Consider the following 24,877-nt stretch of genomic DNA (forward strand, 5'->3'; position numbering starts at 1 on the left):
CTTAATCAAAATTACCGGCCGCGGGGTTCAGAAGAATCGAACTTTGGGCTGGTAGGTGTTCGTAGCTTCAGGGAATAGAAGCTGATAGAGTCATGACCTGTGCGGTTACGAAGCTTGGCGAATGTGAAATGTATGATGATTGGCACATTCTTTGAAACTTCCTGGTAAATGTGACGATGAGAGCTTCCTTAACCACAAACAACAGCAGTCCATCTCGCACACGTGATACGAGAAACCTGCGCCTGTGGGGAATCAGCAGTAGCACAGTAAAGTCTGGGCTGTTTTGTCATGAGCATGGCCATGATTCTCAGTGTCTACTTAATGAGTCGGTTTCTATCCGAACGAGACGATGCGTCCAGTCTCCGGCAGAAGGTGCTTCAGGGTCCTAGGCGGAGCGGAGCAGAGCGGAGAAACACCGGATAGCCGCACCCGATCCGCGCGCGGTGCACTCGCCCCAAGACCCAAGAAAGCGAGTCGCGATGGGTCCCCCTCGCAGCATGTGGCGTCCCGCATCCCGCTGGCTCGGGATTGCAAAGAGCTGAGTAAGAAGACGACTGACCAACCACACGAGACGTATTAGAAAATTCTGAAGAAACTGAACACCTCCGAAGTCCCAGACTCAGCGCATTTGAGTGTTCTACGAAGTTTAGGTTCTCCAGAAGCCCAAATGGAATGATTGTTTATTGTCTAGTATAATGTTCAAGTGACAAATATGAAGCCTCTGATTTGCCTCGCGGCTCCCAACGCACAAGCCAAAAACGCCACATTCGCAGTCCAGTCCGACATTTGAGCCCCGCGCGCGTCTAGAGGATCTCCCGCGCGGTGTACTTCCTGGATTTCCCCCATCCCACATCTGACATGGAGTTTTTATCCTACCGGACCTTGTCCAGGCAGACTTGGATATCTGAAAACGGTCTAGCATACCCGCCGCGGGCGAACAGGGGAAGGGGAGGCCGTGCGATTCCCAAAAATGTGTTGAAATAAAACCTCTTGAAGCCCCCATCCCGGGTTGTTCACCACCCTCGACCAGACAATGAGAACGGCAAACTTCGCCCGGAAGATTCTCTCGGTTCATCCCAACCTCTTCTGCACCCACCCTTCGAGAACACTTCCCGATACGTCCAAGTTCTTGTTCAGCAACAGCGCCAGGCGATTTCCATTTCCCTCGATCATTTCTGGGAGACGAGGCTTCGCCATGTCGAGCGCCGCCGAGGAACAACCACAGGCCGCTGCGCCTACGAAGAGCGAAGGAGAGGATGCCGCCCCGGCGCAGCCTGAGCTGCCGCCCTTGTCGCCGGCCGAGTTCAGGGTGTACAACCAGATGGCGGAGAAGATGGATTACTTTGTAAGACCGCGCGCCGCTTTCATGCTCGTGTTCATCTTGGGATTTTTCTCATGCCCCGCCACCATTCTCATCTCCCCCACCACCGTCACCAACGCTTGATGTCTCACTTCGAGATCCGTGAGACACAGCTCTAGGGCGTGAGATGCGAACAAATTGACAACCCAACACAAAATCCAAGCAAGAAAAACAATGCAAAGAAAATCGTAACTGACATGACATCCAGCACAACCACTTCCGCGCGCAATGGACGATCCTCCACGACGCCGCCACGTCGGGCCACCGCCCGCGCAACATGACGCTGAAACAATTCATCGACACGGGCCTGCAATTCGCGCAGCACCTCACGGCGCACCACGGCATCGAGGAGCGCTTCGTGTTCCCGATGCTCGCGCGCAAGATGCCCGAGTTCCGCGGCGGCCGCGCCGAGCTGCTCCAGCAGCACAGGCAGATCCACAAGGGCATGGACCAGTTCGAGGACTACCTGCGCAGGTGCCGCTCGCGCGAGACGGAGCTGGAGCTCGCCGTGCTGCGGGAGAAGATGGACAGCTGGGGCGGGGTGCTCTGGACGCACCTCGACCAGGAGGTCAAGACGCTCGGCGCGGAGAACATGAGGAGGTACTGGACCATGGAGGAGGTTCGGAACATGCCCATGTGAGAGAGAGGCCTTGGTTCTTGGAGTTTTTTGGGTTGGAAATGGGCATCGCATAGCGTGCGGGTTGGATAGATCATAACATATCTGAGCTCGTATTTACTTTCCGCGGGGGGCTCTACCCCAGCGGTATGATATCTAACGTTTAAAGAATTATCTCGCAGGTATGGCCTCCATTTGTCTTCATCTATGCAAGCTGTGTCCGACAGGCCATCAGGTCGGACATCTACGTCGAACTCTCCTCGTCGCCTCTCGTTCAAGGTTGTTCTCAAGCGGTCGCGGTCTCTTTCCATAATTGCCGCATCTGCACGATACCGGGAATGCTTCCGAGAAACCCGATCCCCATCTCCGGCACGAAGCCCTTGTCCATGCTCCAGTGCACCGTGAGGGGGAACCACGACGCCTGCCTCATGAGGGTGCGCGTCCACACGTCCAGCGAGTCGCGGTACTCGGCGCTCTTGACGTCCACCGCGCCCTGCTGCAGGGCCTTCCTCCTGCGCAGGTACTCGACCAGCAGCCTGCCGAGCTCGCTCCCGACGAAGCACGACCAGAACCGCACGCTCCACCGCGCCGCCGTGCCCTGCTGGGCGGGGGTCATGGGCAGCACGCCCTTGGAGGCCAGGTAGGAGCTGCTCTCGAGGGACTGCAGCAGGATGCAGGCGGTGACCTGGAACCACGAGAGGGCGCGGTCGAAGGCGGCGCCGCTGGCGTCCCGCTTCTCCTTCTCCTCGGGGGTCGGCTTCGGGGCCGTCATGAGGCGGCGGAGCCAGAGGTACATGGGCAGCAGGGCCCAGAGGCGCATTATGGTGCGGGCCTCGCTGGTGAGGGTCGCGAGGGCGCGGAGGTGGCCGGCGGCGCGGGAGGCGAGGGTCGCGGCGGCGGAGGCCGGGGGCGCGGTGGAGAGGAGGATGGTCGCGTCGGGCGGGAGGGAGAGGGCGAGGGAGACGAGGCGGCGGGCGGAGCGGCGGAGGGAGGAGGCGTAGAGGGCGTCGAGGGCCGAGGCGGAGAAGCGGGAGGTGTAGCAGATGAAGCAGAGGACGACGTCGATGCCGGAGGGGGTCGCGAAGCAGCGCGTCAGGTGGGCGACGAAGGAGTCGACGTTGGTCGGGGAGAGGGCGAGGAGGAGCTTCAGGGGGAGCTTCGGAGCTCGTGGTTTCGAGCTCGCGGTTGACGGAGGAGCAGGAGGAGGAGGGTTGATCGGGTCGCCGGAGGGGAGGTCGGAGACGGCGGGCGCCTGGTCTGCTGTTTCTGTCGACATGACGGGCTGGCTTTTGATTTGGTCTTGCTCGTCGTCGAGGTGCCTGCCCCCTTCTGGTGGTGTGGTGTAGGTGTGAAGGAAGAGGAAGAAAAAAAAGCTCACGGGAGCGGTTCCGAGGGTTGCGGAAAGCTTTTGGAGCTCGGTGGTAAAGCTTTATCCCGAGGATCGGAGACGAGAAACCTGGACTTGTGGGCTCTCGTTCGACGTCAATCGGTAGCTTGTGAAGCACGACGTAAGTTGTGCTGGGGGTGTGGTTGATAATTGACGCAGTTTCGATGTTCCTCGTTTTCCCCCGGTGGGATTTGGAAGAAAAGACGTCTTGGAGGAATTGGGTAAGCGGCACACTAACAATAAAATCCCAAGCAACACCACCAAAAAAAAGTTGAGCGGCTGGCAAAGCTGCTGCAGAACGACGTTCAACGGTTGTTGAAATTAGCCATGTTCATGCGCCGAGGTGGATGCTGGGCGACGGGGGGTGACCAGCCAGCAGGTGCCAGTGCAGAGCCGACCGAAGAGGCTTTTTTTCGGCAGGAAGCGGCGGGAACGAGGCAAGCACACCACTGACGGCACAGGTGACACAACCAAGGAATGGGAGGTGCAGCAGTGCCAGCGCCGAGTCCGTTTACCGATGTGCCGCGGCGGTCAATTCGGCTCATGTTTGTGACGAAGCAGGGATCGGATCGGGGATGACGACCTCGGTACATTTTGATTCGGCAAGCGCGGGTCTCTTTGTGGAGACGCCCCAGATTTGGGCCGTTATCAGATCGGATTTGTTAAGGGCTCACACTGCAGCCTGCTGCATCGCACTAAATTCGAGCGTTTGACGGTTGATGAGCCGTTGCGAACGGCTGAAAGTTTGAAGTTGAGGTAAGGTAGGTAGCTCGAGCTAGCTTATGTACTGGATTCATGACCGTTTTATCAGTCAAGAAGCCCACAGACAATCCATACGGCCATATGCAGGTGAAATTCTTGTCTACCAAAGGTAGACGTCCTGATTATCTTATCGCCCATCTTATCGCCGAATCTACGGACCCGTTGTGCACTTACCGTAGAGAGGGAGTTTTCTTATTTCTCACACAGTGATTAGGGGGAGAAAGGAGACGTCACAGTGTTTCCGATACTCATGATTCCTTTGCTTCTCACACGAATCATTAGCATAGAACCGCAATTGTGAAGCGAAACTTTAAAATGAACTGGCTGAAAAGACATAATATCGACGCGTCTGAGACTGAGAATAGTATTGGTGAAGAGTGATAGTTTCCTTCACAGAATCCAGGGCCCTTTTTGGTTTTCCTCCCAGATTGATATGAGATAGGCTGAGATATATTTTTTTCCTCTGCAAAGCAAAGACTCAGACTTAGGTTAAAAACGACTTTCTTACACTTAAAGATCTGGCTGCTAAGTCTTCACCTGCCTACCTAGGACCTTGCAACTTCGTGATCACCGAGATTCTGATCAAGGAGCAGCATTCCACGTTGAGTTGTAAGCAGTGATTATAACTATAGTATTTGCGCAAACGAAAACCTTAGTAATTCATTCAGTCTGCACAGTCGCGTTGACTGTACTAATTGTGTTATCCGTTATGCTGGCAGTCCGGGTTTCAAGGTGACAACACCATGATCACCAGGAGAAATCAAGATACATTAAGAATTTCACCATAACGATTACAAAAAGCTTATATAAACTGTTCGAAATTGTTTTTATCCAGTTGTTCCATCAATACTGAGAGCTACTACGGGTTCAGGTTGTACAATAACTCATTGTGATGAAGTACAGTGAAAGACGCAATGGGTTAATGGCTAGAATCTCCTTCAGAGCCGGCTAAACACACCTGCTAGAACGAGGAGAATAAGACATCATACGTAGTCTACATCAGGAATTCATTCCATGAAGTAGATGTTTTGATGAAGGGAGCATTTTATGAGCCACCCTTTCCCATCCTTCAATTATTGCAATTTTCTGCGCAATACAATGCCGCCACCCCCATTGTTTGGCTCGCCATACTCAATGAGTACGCGTTTCTTTCCCAGACTTCAAGAGGCAATCAAAAGAGACGTCGAATGTGATTAGTGATGAGTCTTGAGGGTCAAATACCACCATTCAAAGAAGTGGGACAGATTTTCATTTCCCAACGTCCTGATGGTGTCCTTCTGGTAGTGAAAGCAGGATGCTGATGGAGTGTCTCCTGTCACTGTATATTGCAATGTACTGTGAGAAAAACTTTGTCATGTAGAAGTATGGAAAGGTCTCATCACTGGCTAACAACAAAATTGCGTCCGAATTGGAGTGATGTGCGATCGAATGGCTGAAATTGAAGCAGGCTTCTGTTGCCTAGCATATTGACCAAGTTTATCTTTGCTGCTGCACGAAAGTCAAAGAACTCAGCCATATGTATGCATGCCCTTGCACTTGATGAAATCGCAAAGAGCACTGCCGCCATAAACTGTCGGACTCATGTCGCGCCAGATGGTCGAACTTTCAACGACACGAAGCTGAGGTACTCATAGAGAGGCAAACCCTTATGGGGCCAAGCAACAAAGGATAGGTAAACCATAAGGTGAACAGAAGTAGTACTATACTCAGTACTCATATCAAAAGACTTGAATTCAGTTCAATGTGAAGAAGTATTCAAAGAAATTTAACGATACGAAGTATATCAGCTCAATGATGGGTTTTTGAAGGTGCTTTGAGAGGAGATTGGCAAGCTCACACAAAACGGCCGTGAAAACAACGCCGGACTCCAAAATATAAGTGAACAGAAACTTGACAACCAAGGAGAAAATTGTTATTGTACTCAAGCTGAAACGTACGGTATCCCGATGACAGCTTGGCATCGCGGCATGCCCGTGCCGGCAAGACCCAAGTGGAATCGGAGACCCAGCGGGGCCGGACGGTGCTGGGATGTTCGGGACGAAGTTGACGGAAGGCTGAATAGCATCAGCCAAGCACACGGCACGTTCTGCCGACTCCTCAACAGCCTCTATCTTGATTCGAATCACCCCGCAAAGTTGATCTTCTTGGCGCCATTGCCGAATTCGGATCTGCTATCGTCTCTCCAGCCCTAGACGGGAATACCTGCATTGAACGTGTAATTTCGCTTCACGGGTGTTGCGCCCCGAGTTGCGGCGTTGGTCTCCCACATACCGTGAAGCACGGACGACTCCGAAAAGGACGCCCCGGGTCACCCCTCCGGCGGGGGGCGGTGTTTCCGGGAGCCGGCTCTGCTCAGCTGCGAAAAAAGGGGGGACTCCCTGGAATATGCCGTCCCCGCCATCTGGACATGACGTGAGAATGCCTACCAGTCTAATTTTAGTTCCCGCGGTTAGTGGGAAGCTTGTATAGAGGTAGACGCGCTTTGATTTGAGCATGTTTTTAACCGTACGCAAGAAGCATCAATGTGTAAGGCTCTTTGGCATTGTCGAGTGGAATGAGACAGTTCGGATGACCCCCACAGTTTCCACGTATACCAGGATCACGGACGTGATGGAATCCCACTTTGCCGCGTTGTTGATTGCGGCTGTGTTCTCAACTTTCAGATGAACTGTTCATGTTTCTTGGAAGATGGGATGATCTGAATTACTCGTGGGTGTTCGTCACCGCATACGTATCGGTCTTTGACCTCTCGATGTTTCGACATTGCAGTGCTTGTGAAAGGTTTTCAAATTGTGGACTTGGTAGATTATGTTTTGAAGATCTGTGCATGCGTCGTCGTGCTGCGATGGTGGCATATCCTGGTGATGCTGTCCATTCTACTTGTCCGAGAACCTGTTGTAGTATCAAGCCGCGATCCTAAGATGGTCATAGATCGGCTGCCAAGCCAACGCAGAACGTAGGCGGAAATCTCCCCAGCACCATAGTAGAAAAGCATGAATGATATTACCAGCCATACGGTTTTCCGCTATGTGGGAGGCGCTCTCATAAAGGGGCCACGGGAAGCTTGTGGGGTTTCGACGTCCCTTGCTCGGGGACCTCTAGTCATGCAAAGAGCCTTGTGGACCCAATGTCACCTTGCGATCGAGCGCTCGAATGTTCGCAGCTGAGCCTCCACGTCGTCAGCATACGGCGGGCGGGTCAGGCTTTCGTAGTGACCGAAAGATCGTGGGCCGAAAGGGGTACTATGACAGCTTCACGCAGGCATCGCCGCGGAGTCTGCGTGCATGTCTCAGAGATAAATAGAGAGGCTTCGTCCTCCGAATCAACACCTCTCTCATCCTCATCACCATCCACTCACTCACACTTCACTCTTTAACTTAACAACTCACACTCATTAATCCAACTTCTACTACCTTTTCAGGTTCATAATCAATAACTCCAAATCCTTCAAAATGCAGTTCTCTACCATCTTCATTGCCGCCGTTGCCTGCGCCACTGGGTAAGTGAAAGTCAACTTCTCTTCTCTCCACCGACAACAATGAATGGCTGCTAACTCATCTACAGCGCCGTTGCCAACCTCCACACCGCTTCTTGGTGTATCTCCCAGGGTCTCAAGGACTCTGACCCCAAGAACATCGCTGCCACCGAGGCCGCCTGCGGTGCCTACAAGGAGCGCCACACCGGCAACGAGCAGTGGGACACCTGCCCCGACTGCTACCTCGTAAGTCGCGAAGCGTGAACACCAGATCGAAATTCGAGTGCTAACATCAGCTTTCAGGGTGTCAAGGATGACGACGCTGAGGTTTCTACCTGCAACTCCCCCGGCAAGCACATTGGCGGCGACGAGTGGGAGGAGTACTGCATCCAGTTCGGCGCCATCAACGGTGCTGCTAACTAAGAGTTTGTGGGTGGATGACGATGGAGACATGAATTTTCCTCTTGTAAAAGATGCATGGATGGAGTCATTGCTTAGTTCTAATTCAAAAATGGTCTAATATCATGAGATTTGGCTTACAGTCAGAGCACCTAACTGTGGCAAGTTTTGCCATTCGGTACAATGCGGGAGACCGTCTTCTGCTTCTACTCAGTCTGTATTCAATAACTGGCAACATCGTTGGGAGTAGCCGTATAATTTGCAACGAGGAGATTCCATTTCAGTCAGACTACTTACAGTCGAGCAAGCCCTGAACAAATAAACCAACGGGAACAAAGACAAGCAGAATTGAATGATCATGTTTATGTTTCAATGGGATATAGTCGCAGAATACTTTGGCTGAAGTGTTAGATATCTAGGAAGATACAAACCAAAATATCTCAGACAATGAGTATGAACTTAAACGCTTAAACAAATGCGTGACTAATGCGACGAAACACATCAGCTGTTTTTGTTGCTCGACATTTTGCGCCAGAGTACCAGTGCCGACACCAAAAGCAACAACAAGTTCTCCATGACTTCTCTGACAAACATCTTGAATTCAAACCACCATGAGAATCTCTTCACTACAACTTCGCGCAACCGGGCATAGGTTAGATATGCACTAGCGATCTTATGCTTTAGAAAGCATCTCACTTCGCGGTCCCCCCATTTCAAGACATCCCCCCGATCACTTGCTGGAACTAAGGGACACCTCAGTCTTCCCAAACCCCTCCGAATTGTTACAAGACAGTGAATGAAGATGACAGCGAGCTGAAAGGTTGAAAGGAAAGCGGAGTCGATACCAATTTGAACAACTAAACGGACAGCCTTGTACATATCATAAACAAATCGTGCGCCAACCATCAGCACTGCGGCAGGAATAGATAAAGCAAAAAGAAAAGTAAAACCGCGTCGATAACGAGAGATAGCCCTCCAGAAGAAACCTTCGTCTGTACAATGCGATCTTGACAACATAGGAGGGTGACCTAAGATTTCCCAAACGGAGCCGAGCTGCTGATTGTACAAGATATGGCCGAATTGGAAGGGGTCTTCGCTGATCAGCGTCTGGAATGCATAACGTATGCCATAATAGTCCGCTAGGTAAGTTATACCCCAAATGTCAAGGAGTGCTTCCCTAACCTGCGGGCCGCTAACTGGATTGACAGAACTAGCAATCCACGTAGTCGCGGTTGGCCTGAGATACTCTGGTAGTTGAAACAATGCGCCAAACAAATCACTTGCCGTCAACGAGGTCGCGTTCGGCTTGAGATATTCTCCTCGCTGAGCCAGTGTACTAATCACACCGGGGCCATGTTGCTCGTTCAAAGCCGCGCACTCTAAGAGTATCTGTAGCTTGATATCATCTCTCTTGCAGCGAGCCAGAAGCATTTCCAGGGTTGCCGAGTCTCCGCGGTACGCAGCTTCTGGAAGGGCGTCTGGCAAAACCGACACCCCTCTTCCAACAACATAGCGGAGAAGTTGCATCCAGTCTTTCCCGCCTTTACTTGCGGTTCGGACAGTATCTGCCGAGATGACTGTTCCTTCTCGTCCGCTGACGACATCGAGACCTTTATTTTGCGATGTCTTGATGAGCTCTCCGATGGCAGCGCTATTCAGCTTTACCACGTCGGCAGCCAAATCTTCGACGCTGTCCACCCGTCTCTTCTCTGAATTAACATCGCAAAAATACAGATGCTGAGATACCTGACGTAGGACAACTTCGCAAGAGATTTCGTAGTTCGGATCAAGAGTCCCGGGTGTGTTGGCGTCTGTCGAAATCCCACGTAGAGAGTATATAATATCTCGCGGCTCGGATGATTGACGTGGACCTAGATACCGAAGTAAGGAGTATAAGTCCCTCTCATCGGCCCACCATGTCTCCAGGCGCAAAGGGCCCGGCAACATATCGAGGACAGCTTGCGAGAGCTGATCAGTCGGGATATCGAGAAGTCGAGGCATGAGTGCGAAAAGACGCGACGAGACAGTACTTGTACCGCAGCAAATCAGGCCCGAACGTGCGTTTGCTACTTCTTGCACAATCCAGGCTCTCGTGAACCATGGACGGCTCAACAAAGTTTTGAGCCCTCGCTCTTGCGTCCAGAGCAGCTCCTGATATCGGACCTGCAGCTTGGACTGTACCTTTTCCCATAAAGTCGCCCAGCGAGGGTCATTCAGTTTCCAGTCGCTACACTCATGGCTGTTGCTCTCTTCTTCGAATAACTGGATTGAGTGCATGAGTATGGCGATCTGGTCGGTGGCTCGACCCAGCCAGAAGATGACCCGTTCGGCACTTCGATAAATGTCCCCCATCTGTTGGACTTGATGTCCACGCTCCACCAGGTTGGTCTGATCGATACAGATGCCGTCAATCCACAGAATGCGATCTTCATCCTTGTACCGTAGGTGTATGAGGGTCCATAGCAGACTCGATGTGATAGCCAAAGTGCTGCCATTGACGCTGATTCTTTGGTTCCGGTCCGGGTTTCCCCAAGTGTATGATAGAGCTTCGTAGGGCTGTGTGGGCTGGTCAAGGGATTCGTGGAGAATGTCGCACTCGATGGGTGTCCAGTAGCCTTTGCGCAAACGCAGTAATCGGAAAGCAGGCCGATCGGTGTTAAGTGGCTGATATCGATACGACTCATCGATGGCAGCCGAAGGCTCTAGCGTACGCCGAGTTGTGATGGGCATGATGGAGTGAGATCAGGTGAAGTTCAAGTTGACATATTGGAATTTGATGAGGCAATTTGGAAGGGGTACCAAGATTGTGGATACTATTGGGGAAAAAAATATCAGGAGACTTATGCCGACATGAGGCGCAGATGTTGAAGTAAATTGCGGTTTGTGTGGATCTCATTATTTCTGCCGCAGCTATTGGTAATGATTCTTGATGTGTAGGACTGGATGAGGGGAAGTCGGCGCATGGTGGACGAATCAGACCTTTTCTCTTTTCAAGATCACTTATGCCAATCATCTCATACATATGCATCCCAGATGTCTCGATTTCAGAGTCTTTCACAATGAGTCTTGCACGGATTTCAGATAGTCTACACCAGGTGAAAAAAGGAGCGTATTGATGGAAGTCATACTGAAAGTTATTTGCAACGAAGCTGGCTTAGAACTAGTGGTCGCGGTCTTTAATGATTGCCAGTCTCAATTGCCATTTTGAACTTTGTTTCAACGGCACTCAGTGCATGTGGACTCGGCAACGCTTGCTCCTTTGATGGCCTGGCTACTCACTTGGAGATCGCAAGATTCGATGGCGACTTGCCCATTTGAAGAACTTGTAGAAATAATTGATCAAAACTTTTGAGTTTGCCCATGGAACATCTATGAGACTTTTTTGTAGTCATTTGGTGCTTTTTGACTACCAGGATCTCAGCTCTCTGGTGGTGAACCGTGAACGAAGATCTATCATCACCATGTCTCTGTTCGGTCAACGCCGTCTCAAACATGAAACCAAATCCTCCGAAACCCCCACATTCCAGACGAAAAAGACAATACATCTTCGTTCTGGGACGAATCTCTTTCGTATTATTCGGAATCATGAATACACACATTGGTGTTGAAGTTGTGGCTGGGTTGTAAGCATATGAAGTCCAGTGGCTGAAAGATTGTACTACGATATATAAACTGGCTTACAAAGTCTCATTTAGTCGAGTGCTGGGTACTGCACTTACATCGTGTCTTGTAGCAAGTTTTATTCAAAATGTTGCGCTTTTTCTTCTTTTTCTCTTGGCACGCGATCGGCTGTCACAGACGATACGCTGGCCCTTTTTCTTTTTCTAATCCAAATGGAAGCCATCGTGCAAGGGAAGTGCGCTGTACCTACTCGGAAGACCGAATATTTGAGCGACCTGATGTGGTTGCACTTCGGTTAGGTCCGTGGATCTCATGCACCCAAATGTTTCATAGCAGGCAACAGCAGGCAGCAATTGCCAAACAGACCAGGAAATGAATGTAAAAGAAGCCAAACGTCATCTCGCGACACGTGACTTATTTGTGGCTATTGCCCGCCGTAGACTCATACGGCGAAAACTCAAATCAAGCAGTGATCTCGCGACACCTTCGTGAGTCTGTACCTGATCACCCCCGGACGCCATTCACGGTCTCGTTCCAAAAAGTGGCTTGCTAGCGCGGCAGCCTAGAGCCAACAGCAATACCCCTGTGGCCCCTTACATGGTTGCTGCGAGAGCACCATCAAGATACAAAAGCCGCAACAACCACCATCATTTTCACGTCGAGATTGAACTCTGCATATTCAAAATTTGACCGTCGTACCTCAATTGTATCTTCCTTTCTCAATCAGTCTGGCACTTCATCGCTAAATCGAAAGGCGCCTCGGTCATCTCGACATGTCACTTGAATGGGTTACCGAGCGACCGGGCGAGAGAAAGGAAGAGCCAGCTACGTGTAGCAACGACTTTCACATGCCCGTAAGTGCAACTTCCTGCATTAGAAGAACACGATTGCTAATGACGGCGACAAGGACGATGGGGAAGTCAACAGACTTCTACGACCGGGATTCGGCCTGAAGCTTAATGCCATGCCGGACATCATGTTCCCCAGCGCTGTGCTGGATTGGTCTGCCATCACCTTGACGTACGAGGAATTGGCCATGATGTGGTTCATAGAGCAAATCACCAACAAGCCGGACTGGCACGTCAAGGTTTTCAACGAGGAGATCATTGCCAAGTGGAGGAACGAAGTCATGGCCGTTGACTGGGCTGCCGTGGACCTCAAATGGGCCCGGTTCACTGACGCCGTGTTTGAATGCGTTCGTCTCTTGCTCTATCCACGCCAATTTCGGACATACCATCTGACTGAAATCATCGTAGTGTATCAAGGAACTTCAGATGAAGGCCAAACTCTGCGAAGAAACCGGCATGGTTCCCGTGTTTGATGCCTCGGAAGCTGTGATCAAGTCCGATAGCGCCATCACCGCAGACATCAAGGCAGAGCTCAAGAAAGCAGTTGCCGCCTTGGAGGATGTCCCGGAAGAGGACAAGGACTGGCACCCCGGAAGCGATGGGAAGGTTCTTGACCTCGTTCATCCATCGCTATGGCCACTGGCCTATGGTGTCTCCCGCGTTCTGCCCGATAAGCGGATTCCTCTGGCTGACACCCTCAAATTCTGCGGCTCGGGAGAAGTTGTCGCGGAGCCTGAACCCTTTAGCGTTCTGTGGTCTAACAAGTTTCAGTGGCTTCCGTGCGAAGTTGAGCTCAGCGCGGACGGCAAGCCCCGAATTGCGAGCTACATCAACAACTTGCATCCCGAAAAGCATCCCGACCTTTATGCTGTCATCGAAAAGGTCATCGGCAAGGCTCTTCCAATGTGGGACGTTCTATACAATTGGCCCGAAAAATACGAGCTACAGCGCATCGAGGTTGGAGCTGTTGGTAAGGAATGCCTCACACCTGATGCCTGCAAAAGAACATGTTGGTGTCACCCAGAGAATCGTCCTCAAGAGCCCGATGAGAACCCTCGCGAGGAAGATAACCACAACAGTGACTGGTGGGAAGACAGCGATGACGAACCTGACACTGAGATCGCCCGAAGAGACAAGATCTGGTTCAAGCTAACCCACCCTGTCAGGAGACCGGAAGTTTCCCCTCATGAATATTCCGATCTGACTTCGAAGGATGTCAAAGAGAGTGGATTCTTCGATGATGCGAAGCGCGTCCAGGTCATTGTCAAACTTGCCAACATTCACCTCACCCCGGGAAAGCCGACATATGACGGTGGCTCCTGGCACATCGAGGGTCAGCTCAACGAACACATTTGTGCTACTGCTCTGTACTATTACGACAACGAGAACATAACAGAGAGCCGGCTTGCGTTCCGTACCACTACAAACAAGGAGGAAAACATGTCGGATATCAGTTACGAACAGGACGACCATTACTCCATTGGCAGGACATTCAAGATCAATCCCTCGGGCGATACCAACCAGGACCTCGGCAGCGTTCTCACCCGCGAAGACCGCTTGATCGCGTTCCCCAACGTCTACCAGCACTGCGTCGCCCCCTTCGAGCTCGTAGACAAAACGAAACCCGGGCACCGAAAGATTCTTGCGCTGTTCCTTGTCGAACCGGCCATCCCCATCATCAGCACGGCCAACGTGCCCCCGCAGCAGAAGCACTGGTGGAGAGATGGTATGAACGGGGGGCGGCTGCCGCCTGAGCTCATGGACATGGTTTGGGACAACTTGGACATTCCCATCAGTCTGGAGAAGGCCAAGGAAATGAGACTGGATGTGATGAAAGAGAGAACAGCAATTGGCGAGGCCAACATGGACCGAGTGTCGAGCGATAGATTCAACTTCTGCGAACATTAGCTGTAAGGAAGAAAGCGATGGGTTTGAGATTGATTAGGGAAAGATATGGATCTTTCAATGCTAGCTTAATTTCGTCGGAAAATCAACTGAAGGAGGTGAATAGATGTTGTTGCGAGTCGGGAATTGCGTGCTTGATTTACGTCAGTACATGTATGAAGAGCCGAACAGACCTCGGTGTTAGTTACTTCATGTGATTCAGCTACTCACAGAGTAGGTTTCAACTTTTCCACATGGATGGTCTTCGTCCGCTGCCATGACAGAACTACAGCCGCAATAAATTGCCAATCATGTGAGCCTGAGAATTCGAGGCACACAAAACCCAAGCTTGAGCCACTAGAACGTGTTGATTTGCAGTGGATTCCGCAATGCCTTTCGAAAGGGTAAGCGCTTGACATGTTCGTCAGTCATCAAGTGCTCTTTGTACTAGCTTTATGTTAATTGCTGCCAAGGTTACGGCCCGTTCCTTGTTATCTTACCATCGCGTCGGCGCCAATATGCAGAGTCGATTGTTGATGCACGTGGGAACTACCGGGGACTACATCTTGGAAGGAAAACCTACTGTGTTGTATAAACAGACTCTTTTCCTAACTGCGAGTGGACATGGTGCATGAGCGGGCGCAAGTTTAAATGGCGTTGACGTTCTGGGTACATATCTATTCCTCCAGGAGGTGACTAAGGGGAGAGCAATTGAGGCAAAAGACTCCAAGTTGTGGTGGAAAAATAATCTCTGCCAGCATATGAATGAGCAAAAAGATGGAAAGCAGTCACACAGTTACACCACACATGGGGTTTTCAGCTGCAACTCGCGCACTTAATCATAACGCTATTCTTTGCTTTACATCCCAATCTTCTCAAGCATATGTGACTGACCGCAACGTGAGTTCAACAGCGCTGCCTCTAAACTCGTCATTAGTCCCTACCTCTTGACACTGCGCACATATGCATTCATAAATCAGTCTCTGAAGACGGCTTCAAACAACATGCAATGACTGTGAATGTTCTCAGGATCACGGTGCTGGTAGATGTATACGCAATCTAAATGCCGCGCTTGCCACTGACATGTGATTGATGTCATGTTGAAGGCGACTTAGTCCCTCATGTATGCGTATCAATGAGATGAAATGTAAAGCCTCCAGTGGAAAGAAACAGTACAATATGTAGCAAACGTGTGGCTGGCATGAGTTATGAAAGCCTATGTCCTAAGGGTATACCGGAAACTGGACGACGGCAGAGGATGACCTCATGTTTTGATGACGTCCAGATCGCCGATATCATCTTAATCAACAGCATGATTCAAGGAAATCTCTTCTGATCCAAATGGTTCCATTCTCGGGATCGAGCGTCATCTTCACCTGGAAAAGACGTTTCTTCTACTAAGATGGGCTAAAACGGATCCTTTGGAAATCCCGAAAGAGCGAAACTTATGGACCGAACGAAGTTGCCTCGGTCCGCGTTCAAAAACGATAGTAAAGGGCCAAGGGTGGACTGTCAACGTTTCCCTGCCGAGTCTGTTTACCGAAGTTCGTGTTCGCATGCTACACTTTGCTCCCACGGAGCCGACGGGGGATCAAAATTCAACCTTCAAGAAAATCAAGGACGGACGGAAAGCGACGGGATGCGGTCACTTTTATCCTAAAGGAGGTGAGAAATCCAAGTATAAAGATTGGCGATGCCCTCCCGGTTCCAAACGACCATCGACACTCATCAATCAACATTCAAATCCGTCCATCTGAAGCCGTCCACACCCTTCACTGCACCAAGAAACCTTGTTCGTCGTCATAACAAGCATCGTCGCTCCCGTTAATCTCAACTCTATCCACGTGGCTGGGCTCTCGTACCCGGATTCCCCGAAAACCTTATCCCGACAACTGCGCGCTCATCTCCACAAAGAGCAGAAATGAAGTTCGGAACCATCCTAGCCCTCCTCTTCGCCACTCCCATCCTCGCCGGCGTGGCCCCCGCCACCGCCGCCGACGAGTGCGGAGCCCTCGGGGTCATGACATACACCGCCGCGGGCGACACCAAGGGCGTGGACCCCGCCCAGATTCGAAAGTGCCTCGAGCATCCCCTCGGCGCGAATCCCCGACCCGAGGGGACTATACCTCGCCCCGAGGCCTCCTCCGCCGACGGCGGCGGCGGCAGGAACATGAACGCCACGGACACCGCGGAGCACTGGTGGTGGCACAAGCACGGCTACGGCTGGAAGAGCTGCTGGGACGTCGACCCCGGTGAGTACGGCTGCTCGAGGGGCTACTGCTACAAGGCCTGCGACGGGGACGGCCGGTGGTGCTGGACCGCTCGGAACCAGGGCTACGGGTCGTGGAAGACCTGTGATGCAAAGGCCGATTGCAGGGAGGTGGCTGATGTGGCATGCGGCAAGAAGTGCAGAGCTTGTGGTTGCAGCTGCTGAGCCGGGTTCGTTTTCGGAACTTGCTTTTTTAAGCTATCGTTTGTCGGGTTTGGTGGTCGGGTTTCTCTGGTCTGGAGGGGTGGCTTTGTGTGGTGTTTCGGTGAGATATCAGTGTAGTAACTCATAGCTTCGTCTCTAATCCTACCGTCTGTTTGGCTTTCGCAATTGGGTTGGCTCGGGAGTTTTCTGATGAATGTGTCTGCAGTCTGGCAGTTGCACGTGTAAGTTGAGTCGGAATGATCCTCGTCCCAGCTTTCAGATGAAGTCAAGTGACGCCCAGCTCGTCATGCAATGACGAAGTCTCGGTAAATGAATCGTGGAGCTATTATAGTAAGATCCATTAAGAACATGTTTGATCGTTCCAGAAAGCTAGTAGTACGTAAGTGAACTTTAAACAGATTTCTTCCCGGGCTAGAACAAGCTCGAAGACAACCTTCACCATCCTATTCTTAATAGAGTTCTTTGCCAAAGTCAGTCGTCTACCAAGCCAACAATAACGGTTCCGACTTTCGGAAGAGTGATATGAAAGACCAAGCGAGGACAGCTCCGTCTTAGCTCCGTCTTATTACTTTCATCTCATGCACTCAAACCCTTTTCGGGTTGCCAAGCGCCAGAAACAACCGCCGCCTTCCGTCCGGTTCACCCGCCGCATGCCTGGTATTCCTGGCCAACGCGTCCGAGTAGCTTGGGTTGATCCTGTGCTGCGCCGACGAACCCAACACTGCGGGCCCCAAACCGTCGTCTTCCTGCCGATCCCACGAAGAAGAAGCCTCGGCCACGAATCCCTCCGCGGCTGCCGCCGGCCGAAGTATGTTTTCGGTTTTTTCGCTGCTACTGCTGCTGCTGCTGCGCCCGCCGACCTGAGCTTGCAGATCCATCCAGTCCTTATCGTTCCTCCGGACCTTAGAGACCAGGAACCGGCGGCCCTCGTGCTCGAACTCGTCCGCGAAGTTGTGCGAGCGGCAGATGCGCTTCATGCGTCGCCGGCGCGCCTGGCAGAGCCCCTCGCTCTCCCGCGGCATCTTCGCGACCGGGGTGAATGCCTGTGCCTCGAAGTGGTTGCCGTTTTCGTCGGTGACGACGTAGACGTCAAGGAAGTCGTCGCTGAGTTTGTGGCTCTGTATGTGGTACTTCTCTCCCACCAAGTTCTCGGTGTAAGCTGTTGATAGAACTTGGTATCCTCGGGGACACATGTTTAGTTGAACGCGTGTCTTTTTGAGTGAAACTTTTGATGGAAGAAACTCTTCTACAGAATATCAGCCGCTGATGACTTGCTGCGCTAGTTTTGTCTGCTTTTTTAGGAGACAGCTGGTGGATTGTCACGCACCTAGCCGTTCAAACTCGCAAAGCGATGCTCAGTTTAAGTGTCTTCGTGGACTGAAACCGCGGCGGATTCCTGGATACAAAGTGCCTGAATCTGTCGGTTTTGAAGAATTCAGATGAAGCACGGGGAAGTTTGAAAGTTCTCAGTTTGTTCTCAGAGCCGCAAGGCAGCAGAGTTCCGGTGACTGTTTTTGCAGTTATACTTCACAAAGTGACAATGATCCTGAGGTTGGCCAACCTCGCGACCTTCTTCCAAGTGAGCAAGTCAGGCTTCTTTGATAAACAGCCTCTAGAGTGATTCTAGAACAGTGTACGGATCGGTATAGATTCAAATTTCATCGTGAAATTGTGTTAATACAATGCTACATCTACCGAGCCAATTAGCACATGGCCCATCAGCTTCAGCCCTATAGCAAACGTCAAGACTTTCCCTCGGAATGTTCGACTGTCTCCGAGCCCTTAATCCAGTGTTACCAGCAGCTCACAATGACCAACTTTAGGCAGAAGCCGAATCCTGAGTGAGGCTTGAGTGTTCAGGTGAGGCATCCGGCTAACCGCGTTTGGCGACCGAGGGTTTACTGAAACCCTGCATGACGATACAGCTGGTTTTCGCCAGGAACTCGTTGAAGAATCTATCGCGCACATGCGCGTCACGACCTGCAGTTAATGAGCCTCAATGTTTCGAAACGGCCAATGATGGGACCGAACGACACCGAAAAGTCGGTACAATTGGGCCTCAACACCGCGGAGTGGCAAGCGGAGGCCTCAAGCTAGACAAATGCAGGCGGACGGGCGGCAAAAATAGTCGCCTGGCGTTGGATCGGCCCTGGCTGACTGGTTCGCAAGGAGGCTGAAGAGCCGCAGTTGGGAATGGCAATCTCGACTTCAAGTGGTGAGATATTCCAGTCGCGGACGGAGATATATATATGTTGTATGTCCTGAACTGTCGAGAGTTAATCTACAAGAGCCGCATTGTCGAACAAATCTCTCCCTAGCTTCCTCTTTTGTAATAAAGTTATGTTGAATGATCGTCGAATTGCTGACCCTGTTCAGCATTCCAACACAGATTCCGCCTAAATCGCCTTATCCCCTGGAAATGAGCAGTCCGCTTCTTCGCTAATGCATGTCAGCAAGAGGCCTCTTGGCTCGCTCCCACAGCAGCACTCTACTACAACGAAGGGCCTTTCGTATGCATCACATCAAATTCAAAATTTTACGATGAACTAAGCCAAAAACCTTGCAATTATTCCCAAGTTGCATGATAGCTCAACATTAATCTCATTCCATGCGATGATTTTGATAGATAGAAAAACAGTTTTCAGATAATATTGCCCCTTTTGAGACTTGAGAGCCCGAGTATAACAGTAGTAGTAAAGGCAATTCAATTAATAAAACAGCCACGCAAACACCAATCGTCAGTATTGGAGGGTGTCTGACTCAATGCGTTGAGCCGCGAGAGATTCCAATTCGAGAGAAATCAGTGGCCGAGAGAACGACCACCACAAGGGCAGTGACATAGCCGGCTTAGACCCGACGAGCATTGTTAGGCCGGCGTCCTGCCGGCTGTCGTCCGCAATCCTTGATGTGCTCGGAATGGTTGTCAAAGTCGTTCGAGGGCTCCTGGCAAATGCAGACGAAAACCAAGTCAGGGTCGTATTTCCTTCGACAGCTCTTATCCAAGTGTCGCGTGTAGTTACTCTTGCGCGTCGCCCGGTACGCGCATTTGCAAACGTATTGCGGGGCGTTGGTGTCGCGGTGAACCTCGCTCTGGTGGCGCCGCATCTGTCTTGGGTTGTTGAATTCCCTCCCGCAGGTGCTACAAGAAGTCGAGGCATCCGTGTAGCCACTGCGAGTGCTCGCGGCATCCTCGTTCGAGGGTGCCAGATAACCTAGGACGCGGAGCGCGTTCCCGTCGTTCTGGCTGCGTGTGGCGGTACTGGTTGGGCGCGAATGGTAGGGGTCATCGTAGGGATAATCCGGTGTGAGGGTCGCCTGGGATGCCGTGGCGCCCTCGGGATCCCAAGGCGATGTGTGGTGAGACTGCTGGTATCGCGGATCGTCCCTCACTTGGTTCGCATACTGCTCGAGACTCGGGCTGGTCTGTTGCTGAGGAGGCGGGATGAACAGCGTTGGGATTGGCTCCCCTGTGGCAGTGGTATCGCCAATAACGAGTTCTGGGGAGTAGTAATCGGGTTGATCATTAAGTCCGTAGGAAAAGTGGTTTCCGCCGGCGAAGTGTTCGAGATATCCGGGATTGGCCACATGATTCGGGAGACTACCCTCGACGTACGGACGCTGCTCATCCCGGGTGTTGGACAAAAATGAATTGTAATCGTACTCGTTCAAAACCTCGTAGCCAGTAGTATTGTCGACGTCGGCGGGCTGGTTGTAACTAGTGGTGGCCTCGCCATAAATAACGGCCTCGTCACAGCCAGTAGTCTCATCGTAACCAGTATTCTCGTTATGAGAGGCCTCGTCGTAATAGCTAGCATAGCCAAGATGGCCAGCGGGCTCGGCCGGGGAGCGCGACTGGTACATGGTAACGGTAGGGGCGAACCCTGGCAATGGGCTATTGGGTGTTGGTCGGGTCGAGGGCCGGGAGGCGCGGTAAAGAAGCTGGGGCATCGATTAGCATCCATTCGTTTACGAGCACAGTGGTGTACGATCCGGTTACAGAGGATAAGAACTTTGGAATACTTACTGACAGGGCCTGGTCTCAGGCCGGAGTCAAGGCCAAGCGTCGGGAGAGATGGCTTCACGAGTAAGATCGCGTGAAGAGAGGTATCAGGAGAAAGAAGAAAAACAGCAGAAACAGTTTCAATGAAATGTTTGTTTGGCGCTGGCTTGGTTTTGGGGCCGGTGGCCTGCCACGCCGTGTAGTCTGGGGTGTTTCAACGTGAGGCCCATTTTCTCCGCGATGAAAGGCCAGGATGGCGGAGGGGTGTGTCGCCAACACTGCTCGAGTCCTAGCTTGGGCCTAGCATCTCAACCCAATCCATCCCACCCAATGCTGCTGTGAATCTGAGATTGAAGAACGAGGTGCTCGAATTGGTGATCTGGTTCGTAGAATTAAACCTCAATGGACCTCAACGGACCTCAACGAACCTCATCACCACGTCAGACTGCCACGGCAAGGACGCAACGGCGCAGTATCCCCGGATTGACACATACCGAGCGCGCAATCGTGCTGTAGTGCGATTAATCCATCGTCAACCCCGCCGCCGCGTCCCCGCGAAGGCTTGTGACCGTGTGACGGCGATGCTCTCCTCGACTCCACGCTCGTACGCGGCAAGGTGGGTGTCTTGAAAGATGGGTGACACGTCAGAACGTCAGTATGGGGTTCTTTCAAGGGGTCCTAGACACTAATTGCCCCGGTCGTTCATTAGTGGGAGCCTCAATGTGGCCCGGCGACCGTTGCGAACAAACGGGGGTCGGACCCGGCCGCGGCCGGCCGGCCGTTACCCGTTGCCGTGGGTTAAATATCGGTATCCGGGCAAACCTAACAACCTAACTTTAAACCTTAGATTGGATCCATTTGAGTACGTATTTTGGTGCCGTATATCAGTCAGATTAAAGACGAGTCAATGCCCCCCAAACTTCCTGTAAGTCACCAAATAGAGGGCTCAAAAGGACATTTAATTTGCCACGTGAACACGCGGCTGGTGGGTTCAAATGGATCTCGTGTCAGCAGAATCACATGAGCTGAGACATCCTGTCCCTCAAAACTGTCAATTTCAGCTAATCAAGACAGCAAATCCCAACCATGTCAAACATCGCGGGAGAATGTGGTCAATAAACACCTTGATTGACATGATACATCCCTAAATTGGTACATAAAATCGTTTCTCTTACATCGTACAATATATCGAACCTCATTATCATCCTCATCTCTCATCTCCCCTAGAGACCGAGCAATCCTCCACCACCTTTGCCCTTGCCTCCTCCACCGCCGAGACCACCAAGCAGACCACCACCATCCTTTCCTCCGCCGAGCAATCCGCCAAGCAGTCCTGGATTGTCCTCACCTCCGCCGAGGACACCTCCAAGCAGCCCGCCGTTGCCTCCTCCAAGGAGACCTCCTCCGCCTCCACCGCCTTCCTTCTGGTCACCTTGACCTCCAAGACCACCGAGAACACCACCCAAAAGACCACCAACGCCATCGCCAACTCCGCCTACAACATCACCAACACCACCGAGCAAGTCGCCCTGGCCAACCTTGCCGACGCCCTTGCCCAAGCCCCCGGTGATACCAGTGACGGCATCGCCAGCACCCTTGCCAACGCCCCCGACGACGCCGCCGAGAGGGCCACCGACCGTATCACCGAGACCACCAACTGTCCCACCAACGGTGTCGCCCTGATGATTCCGTTAGCCGTCGAAGGTTCTCAGTTGTAAGGCCTTGCGGTTGTTTATTTACCAAGCCCTTGCCGACGCCGCCGACAGTGTCTCCGACGCCCTTCGTCGCCCCGCCCACCGTGCCCATGACGTCGCCCCGGCCGAGCGCGCCCGTCGTGTCGCCCAGCGTCTTGCCGAGTCCGCCGGTCGCGGCGCCGAGCGTGTTGTTGACGCCGTTCGTCGCGCCTCCGACTGTCTTTCCGAGGCCGTCGAGGCCGACGGTCTTGCCGACGCCATCGGCGACGCCGCCGACTGTCTTGCCAGCTCCGTCGACGACGCCACCAACCGTCTTTCCGGCACCGTCGACGACGCCACCGGCGGTCTTGCCGACTCCGCCAACGGTCTTGCCGGCCGTGTCGGTGACACCTCCGACGAGGCCACCGGCAGTCTTTCCAACATCTCCGACGGTTCTTCCGACGCCGTCGGTGACGCCTTCGAGACCGCGCTTCTTGGCTTCGATCTCGTGGGTCGGGACCAAAGCGTTCGGGTGATACGTCTTCTTCTTCGGTGCGCTGGCCTTGGCAGCCTCGGCCTCGGCGCGCTGGCGCGCGAGGATTTCGGAGGTCGGAACCAGAGCGTTGGGGTGGCCAACTTTCTTCTTCGCCGCCTGAGGCTGGTAATCCTGAGCGGGCCTCTGCGCAGTGACCGGCGCGGATGGCCTCGCCGCGGGAGCAGCAGCAGCAGGGGCTCTGGCGGCGGGCTGCGCGGCCCTTTGAGGGTTGACGGCGGGCTTAGCCGGTGCGGGTTTGGGGTTGGCCGCGGCCTCCTTCCTAGCCTTGATCCTCGCCAGGATGTCTCCTCCGGTCGTCGGCGTGTTGTTGTGAACCGTCTTCTTCGTCGACGGTCTGGAGCTGGATGAGCTCTTGGACTTCATCGCGCTGGATGATGTCCTGTGCGTGGGTCCGCGAGTAGATGTGGACGGCATGGCCGATGACCTGGACACCGTCGTCTTCGGCAGGGTATCTGTCGTCGACTTGGAAGGCCTCGACACATGCGTGGACTTTGGTGCCGAAGACGAAGGAGCCTTGACATTGGCTGCTGCTGCTTTTTGCTGCAAGGCCCTCTGCTGCTGGGCTCTCTTGATGGCATCGGCTTGTGAGATCGAGCTGCTGGGCTGGACGGGTCGCTGCCTGGGTGCTTGTGTCGGTTGTGCGGAGCCGGATGCGGATGCGGCCGCGGCCGCGGCCTTCTTCGCGGCGACGGCCTCGGCCTGCTTCTTGATGATGGCGTCCGCTAGGGCTAGCCTCTTCTTGATGGCTTCGGCCTTGGCCCTGCGGGCCGCCTTTTCCCTTCGAGCCTCGGCGAAGGCCGCGGCTGATTCGGGGTTGCCCATCGCGTTTGGTGTTAGGCCTTATCAGTGCGGGTTAGCCCCTGGCTTGACATCACTCAGGCAAGCCTGACGGGAGGCGAGCATCTTACTCTGGATAGGCTCTACCGTAGACATGATATGATGACTTGACGTACGTATATGTGTGTATTGTGATCCTCACTCGGCAATGATGAGAATGTCTCTGGGTTATTGATAGGATCAGAGCGGTATGAGAGGGTAATATGAGAAATTCGAGTTCGAATTCGCATCGGGCTCCCGGATATCCATGGTGTGTGGCTCGTACTTCTATATGCTTTTACCATGTGGCGGTTGGTTCCCAAGACTCAAGTGACGTAGGGGCGAAAGAAACAACGTTGCGAGAGAGGGAGGTTGAGGGAGCTTTCGCGAAAAGGGTGGTGTGAGCTGACGTTTGTCCGTGAGCCCGGTGACGTCGAGTCTCGGATTTGTACCGGGGTTTGATAGGTCTAGTCTCTCCTAGTGCCAACGCGCCATTATGCGAGACGGGCGGCCCCAATCGAGCGCTCACCGAGAAGCGCATGGAGCCAATCGAACATCGAAACAACCCACAACGCCACACATCTCTTTTGCGGATTGAGATGCCTGTCGGGCTGGGCTGTGACGGAGGGAGAGCCACAGATTGCTATTCGCTTCCCGCAAAAGCTCTGGACCCCTTCTTCTTCTAGCCACCTGCTGATCCCTGATATGACATACCCCCCTGGTTCCCGATGTTTTGCTGCTTCCTTTTTGACGATGGCGATTCTGGGACTACTCCAGTGCGGGGGTGGTTTGCCGAAATCGCCGATCGTCGAGAGAGAGAGATTTCGCCTCTCCAATCACGGTTTTCCGCTCTAGCAGATTTGGAGACTTTGGAGACCATGCTGCGTAAAACCGGGCCTTTTGATGGAGCCCTCTTACATATGACATTGTCTAACCGTCGGATGCTCGGACGGGAGGTGGGAGGTTCGATACACGCAAGCCCCTCGGAGGCTTTGCTCCTTGGCCGTTTTCCGAAACTCGATGTTGAGTTCACTGTGTGTTTTAGT

The 24,877-nt window shown here is 52.7% G+C and overlaps 9 protein-coding genes across 9 annotated transcripts; 4 read left to right on the forward strand and 5 right to left on the reverse strand.

Annotated features, from left to right (window-relative positions):
- Window positions 1–1,033: 1,033 nt before the first annotated feature.
- Window positions 1,034–2,000, forward strand: CkaCkLH20_05086 (uncharacterized protein; the record flags this gene model as incomplete). The annotated part of the gene is made up of 2 exons (XM_038887805.1): window positions 1,034–1,345; window positions 1,569–2,000. The coding sequence occupies 2 exons, from the start codon at window positions 1,034–1,036 to the stop codon at window positions 1,998–2,000; spliced, it is 744 nt and encodes a 247-aa protein (XP_038746847.1).
- Window positions 2,001–2,262: 262 nt separating this feature from the next.
- CkaCkLH20_05087 (peroxin 11C) lies at window positions 2,263–3,252 on the reverse strand (the record flags this gene model as incomplete). Its single annotated transcript, XM_038887806.1, has 1 exon — window positions 2,263–3,252. The coding sequence occupies one exon, from the start codon at window positions 3,250–3,252 to the stop codon at window positions 2,263–2,265; it is 990 nt and encodes a 329-aa protein (XP_038746848.1).
- A 4,325-nt stretch (window positions 3,253–7,577) lies between these two features.
- Window positions 7,578–8,023, forward strand: CkaCkLH20_05088 (uncharacterized protein; the record flags this gene model as incomplete). Its single annotated transcript, XM_038887807.1, has 3 exons — window positions 7,578–7,624; window positions 7,690–7,846; window positions 7,904–8,023. 3 exons carry the CDS (start codon window positions 7,578–7,580, stop codon window positions 8,021–8,023), a joined length of 324 nt encoding a protein of 107 aa, XP_038746849.1.
- Window positions 8,024–9,971: 1,948 nt separating this feature from the next.
- CkaCkLH20_05089 (HET-domain-containing protein) lies at window positions 9,972–10,729 on the reverse strand (the record flags this gene model as incomplete). Its single annotated transcript, XM_038887808.1, has 2 exons — window positions 9,972–10,065; window positions 10,113–10,729. The coding sequence occupies 2 exons, from the start codon at window positions 10,727–10,729 to the stop codon at window positions 9,972–9,974; spliced, it is 711 nt and encodes a 236-aa protein (XP_038746850.1).
- Window positions 10,730–12,393: 1,664 nt separating this feature from the next.
- On the forward strand, window positions 12,394–14,376 carry CkaCkLH20_05090 (uncharacterized protein; the record flags this gene model as incomplete). Its single annotated transcript, XM_038887809.1, has 4 exons — window positions 12,394–12,474; window positions 12,528–12,815; window positions 12,877–13,438; window positions 13,493–14,376. 4 exons carry the CDS (start codon window positions 12,394–12,396, stop codon window positions 14,374–14,376), a joined length of 1,815 nt encoding a protein of 604 aa, XP_038746851.1.
- A 1,897-nt stretch (window positions 14,377–16,273) lies between these two features.
- Window positions 16,274–16,786, forward strand: CkaCkLH20_05091 (uncharacterized protein; the record flags this gene model as incomplete). The annotated part of the gene is made up of 1 exon (XM_038887810.1): window positions 16,274–16,786. The coding sequence occupies one exon, from the start codon at window positions 16,274–16,276 to the stop codon at window positions 16,784–16,786; it is 513 nt and encodes a 170-aa protein (XP_038746852.1).
- A 584-nt stretch (window positions 16,787–17,370) lies between these two features.
- CkaCkLH20_05092 (uncharacterized protein) lies at window positions 17,371–17,979 on the reverse strand (the record flags this gene model as incomplete). Its single annotated transcript, XM_038887811.1, has 1 exon — window positions 17,371–17,979. One exon carries the CDS (start codon window positions 17,977–17,979, stop codon window positions 17,371–17,373), a length of 609 nt encoding a protein of 202 aa, XP_038746853.1.
- Window positions 17,980–19,633: 1,654 nt separating this feature from the next.
- Window positions 19,634–20,674, reverse strand: CkaCkLH20_05093 (uncharacterized protein; the record flags this gene model as incomplete). Its single annotated transcript, XM_038887812.1, has 1 exon — window positions 19,634–20,674. One exon carries the CDS (start codon window positions 20,672–20,674, stop codon window positions 19,634–19,636), a length of 1,041 nt encoding a protein of 346 aa, XP_038746854.1.
- Window positions 20,675–22,009: 1,335 nt separating this feature from the next.
- Window positions 22,010–23,837, reverse strand: CkaCkLH20_05094 (uncharacterized protein; the record flags this gene model as incomplete). Its single annotated transcript, XM_038887813.1, has 2 exons — window positions 22,010–22,465; window positions 22,527–23,837. 2 exons carry the CDS (start codon window positions 23,835–23,837, stop codon window positions 22,010–22,012), a joined length of 1,767 nt encoding a protein of 588 aa, XP_038746855.1.
- Window positions 23,838–24,877: the final 1,040 nt, after the last annotated feature.

The sequence above is a fragment of the Colletotrichum karsti genome (genome assembly GCF_011947395.1).
Source record: "Colletotrichum karsti strain CkLH20 chromosome Unknown Scaffold14, whole genome shotgun sequence".
NCBI lineage: Eukaryota > Fungi > Ascomycota > Sordariomycetes > Glomerellales > Glomerellaceae > Colletotrichum > Colletotrichum karsti.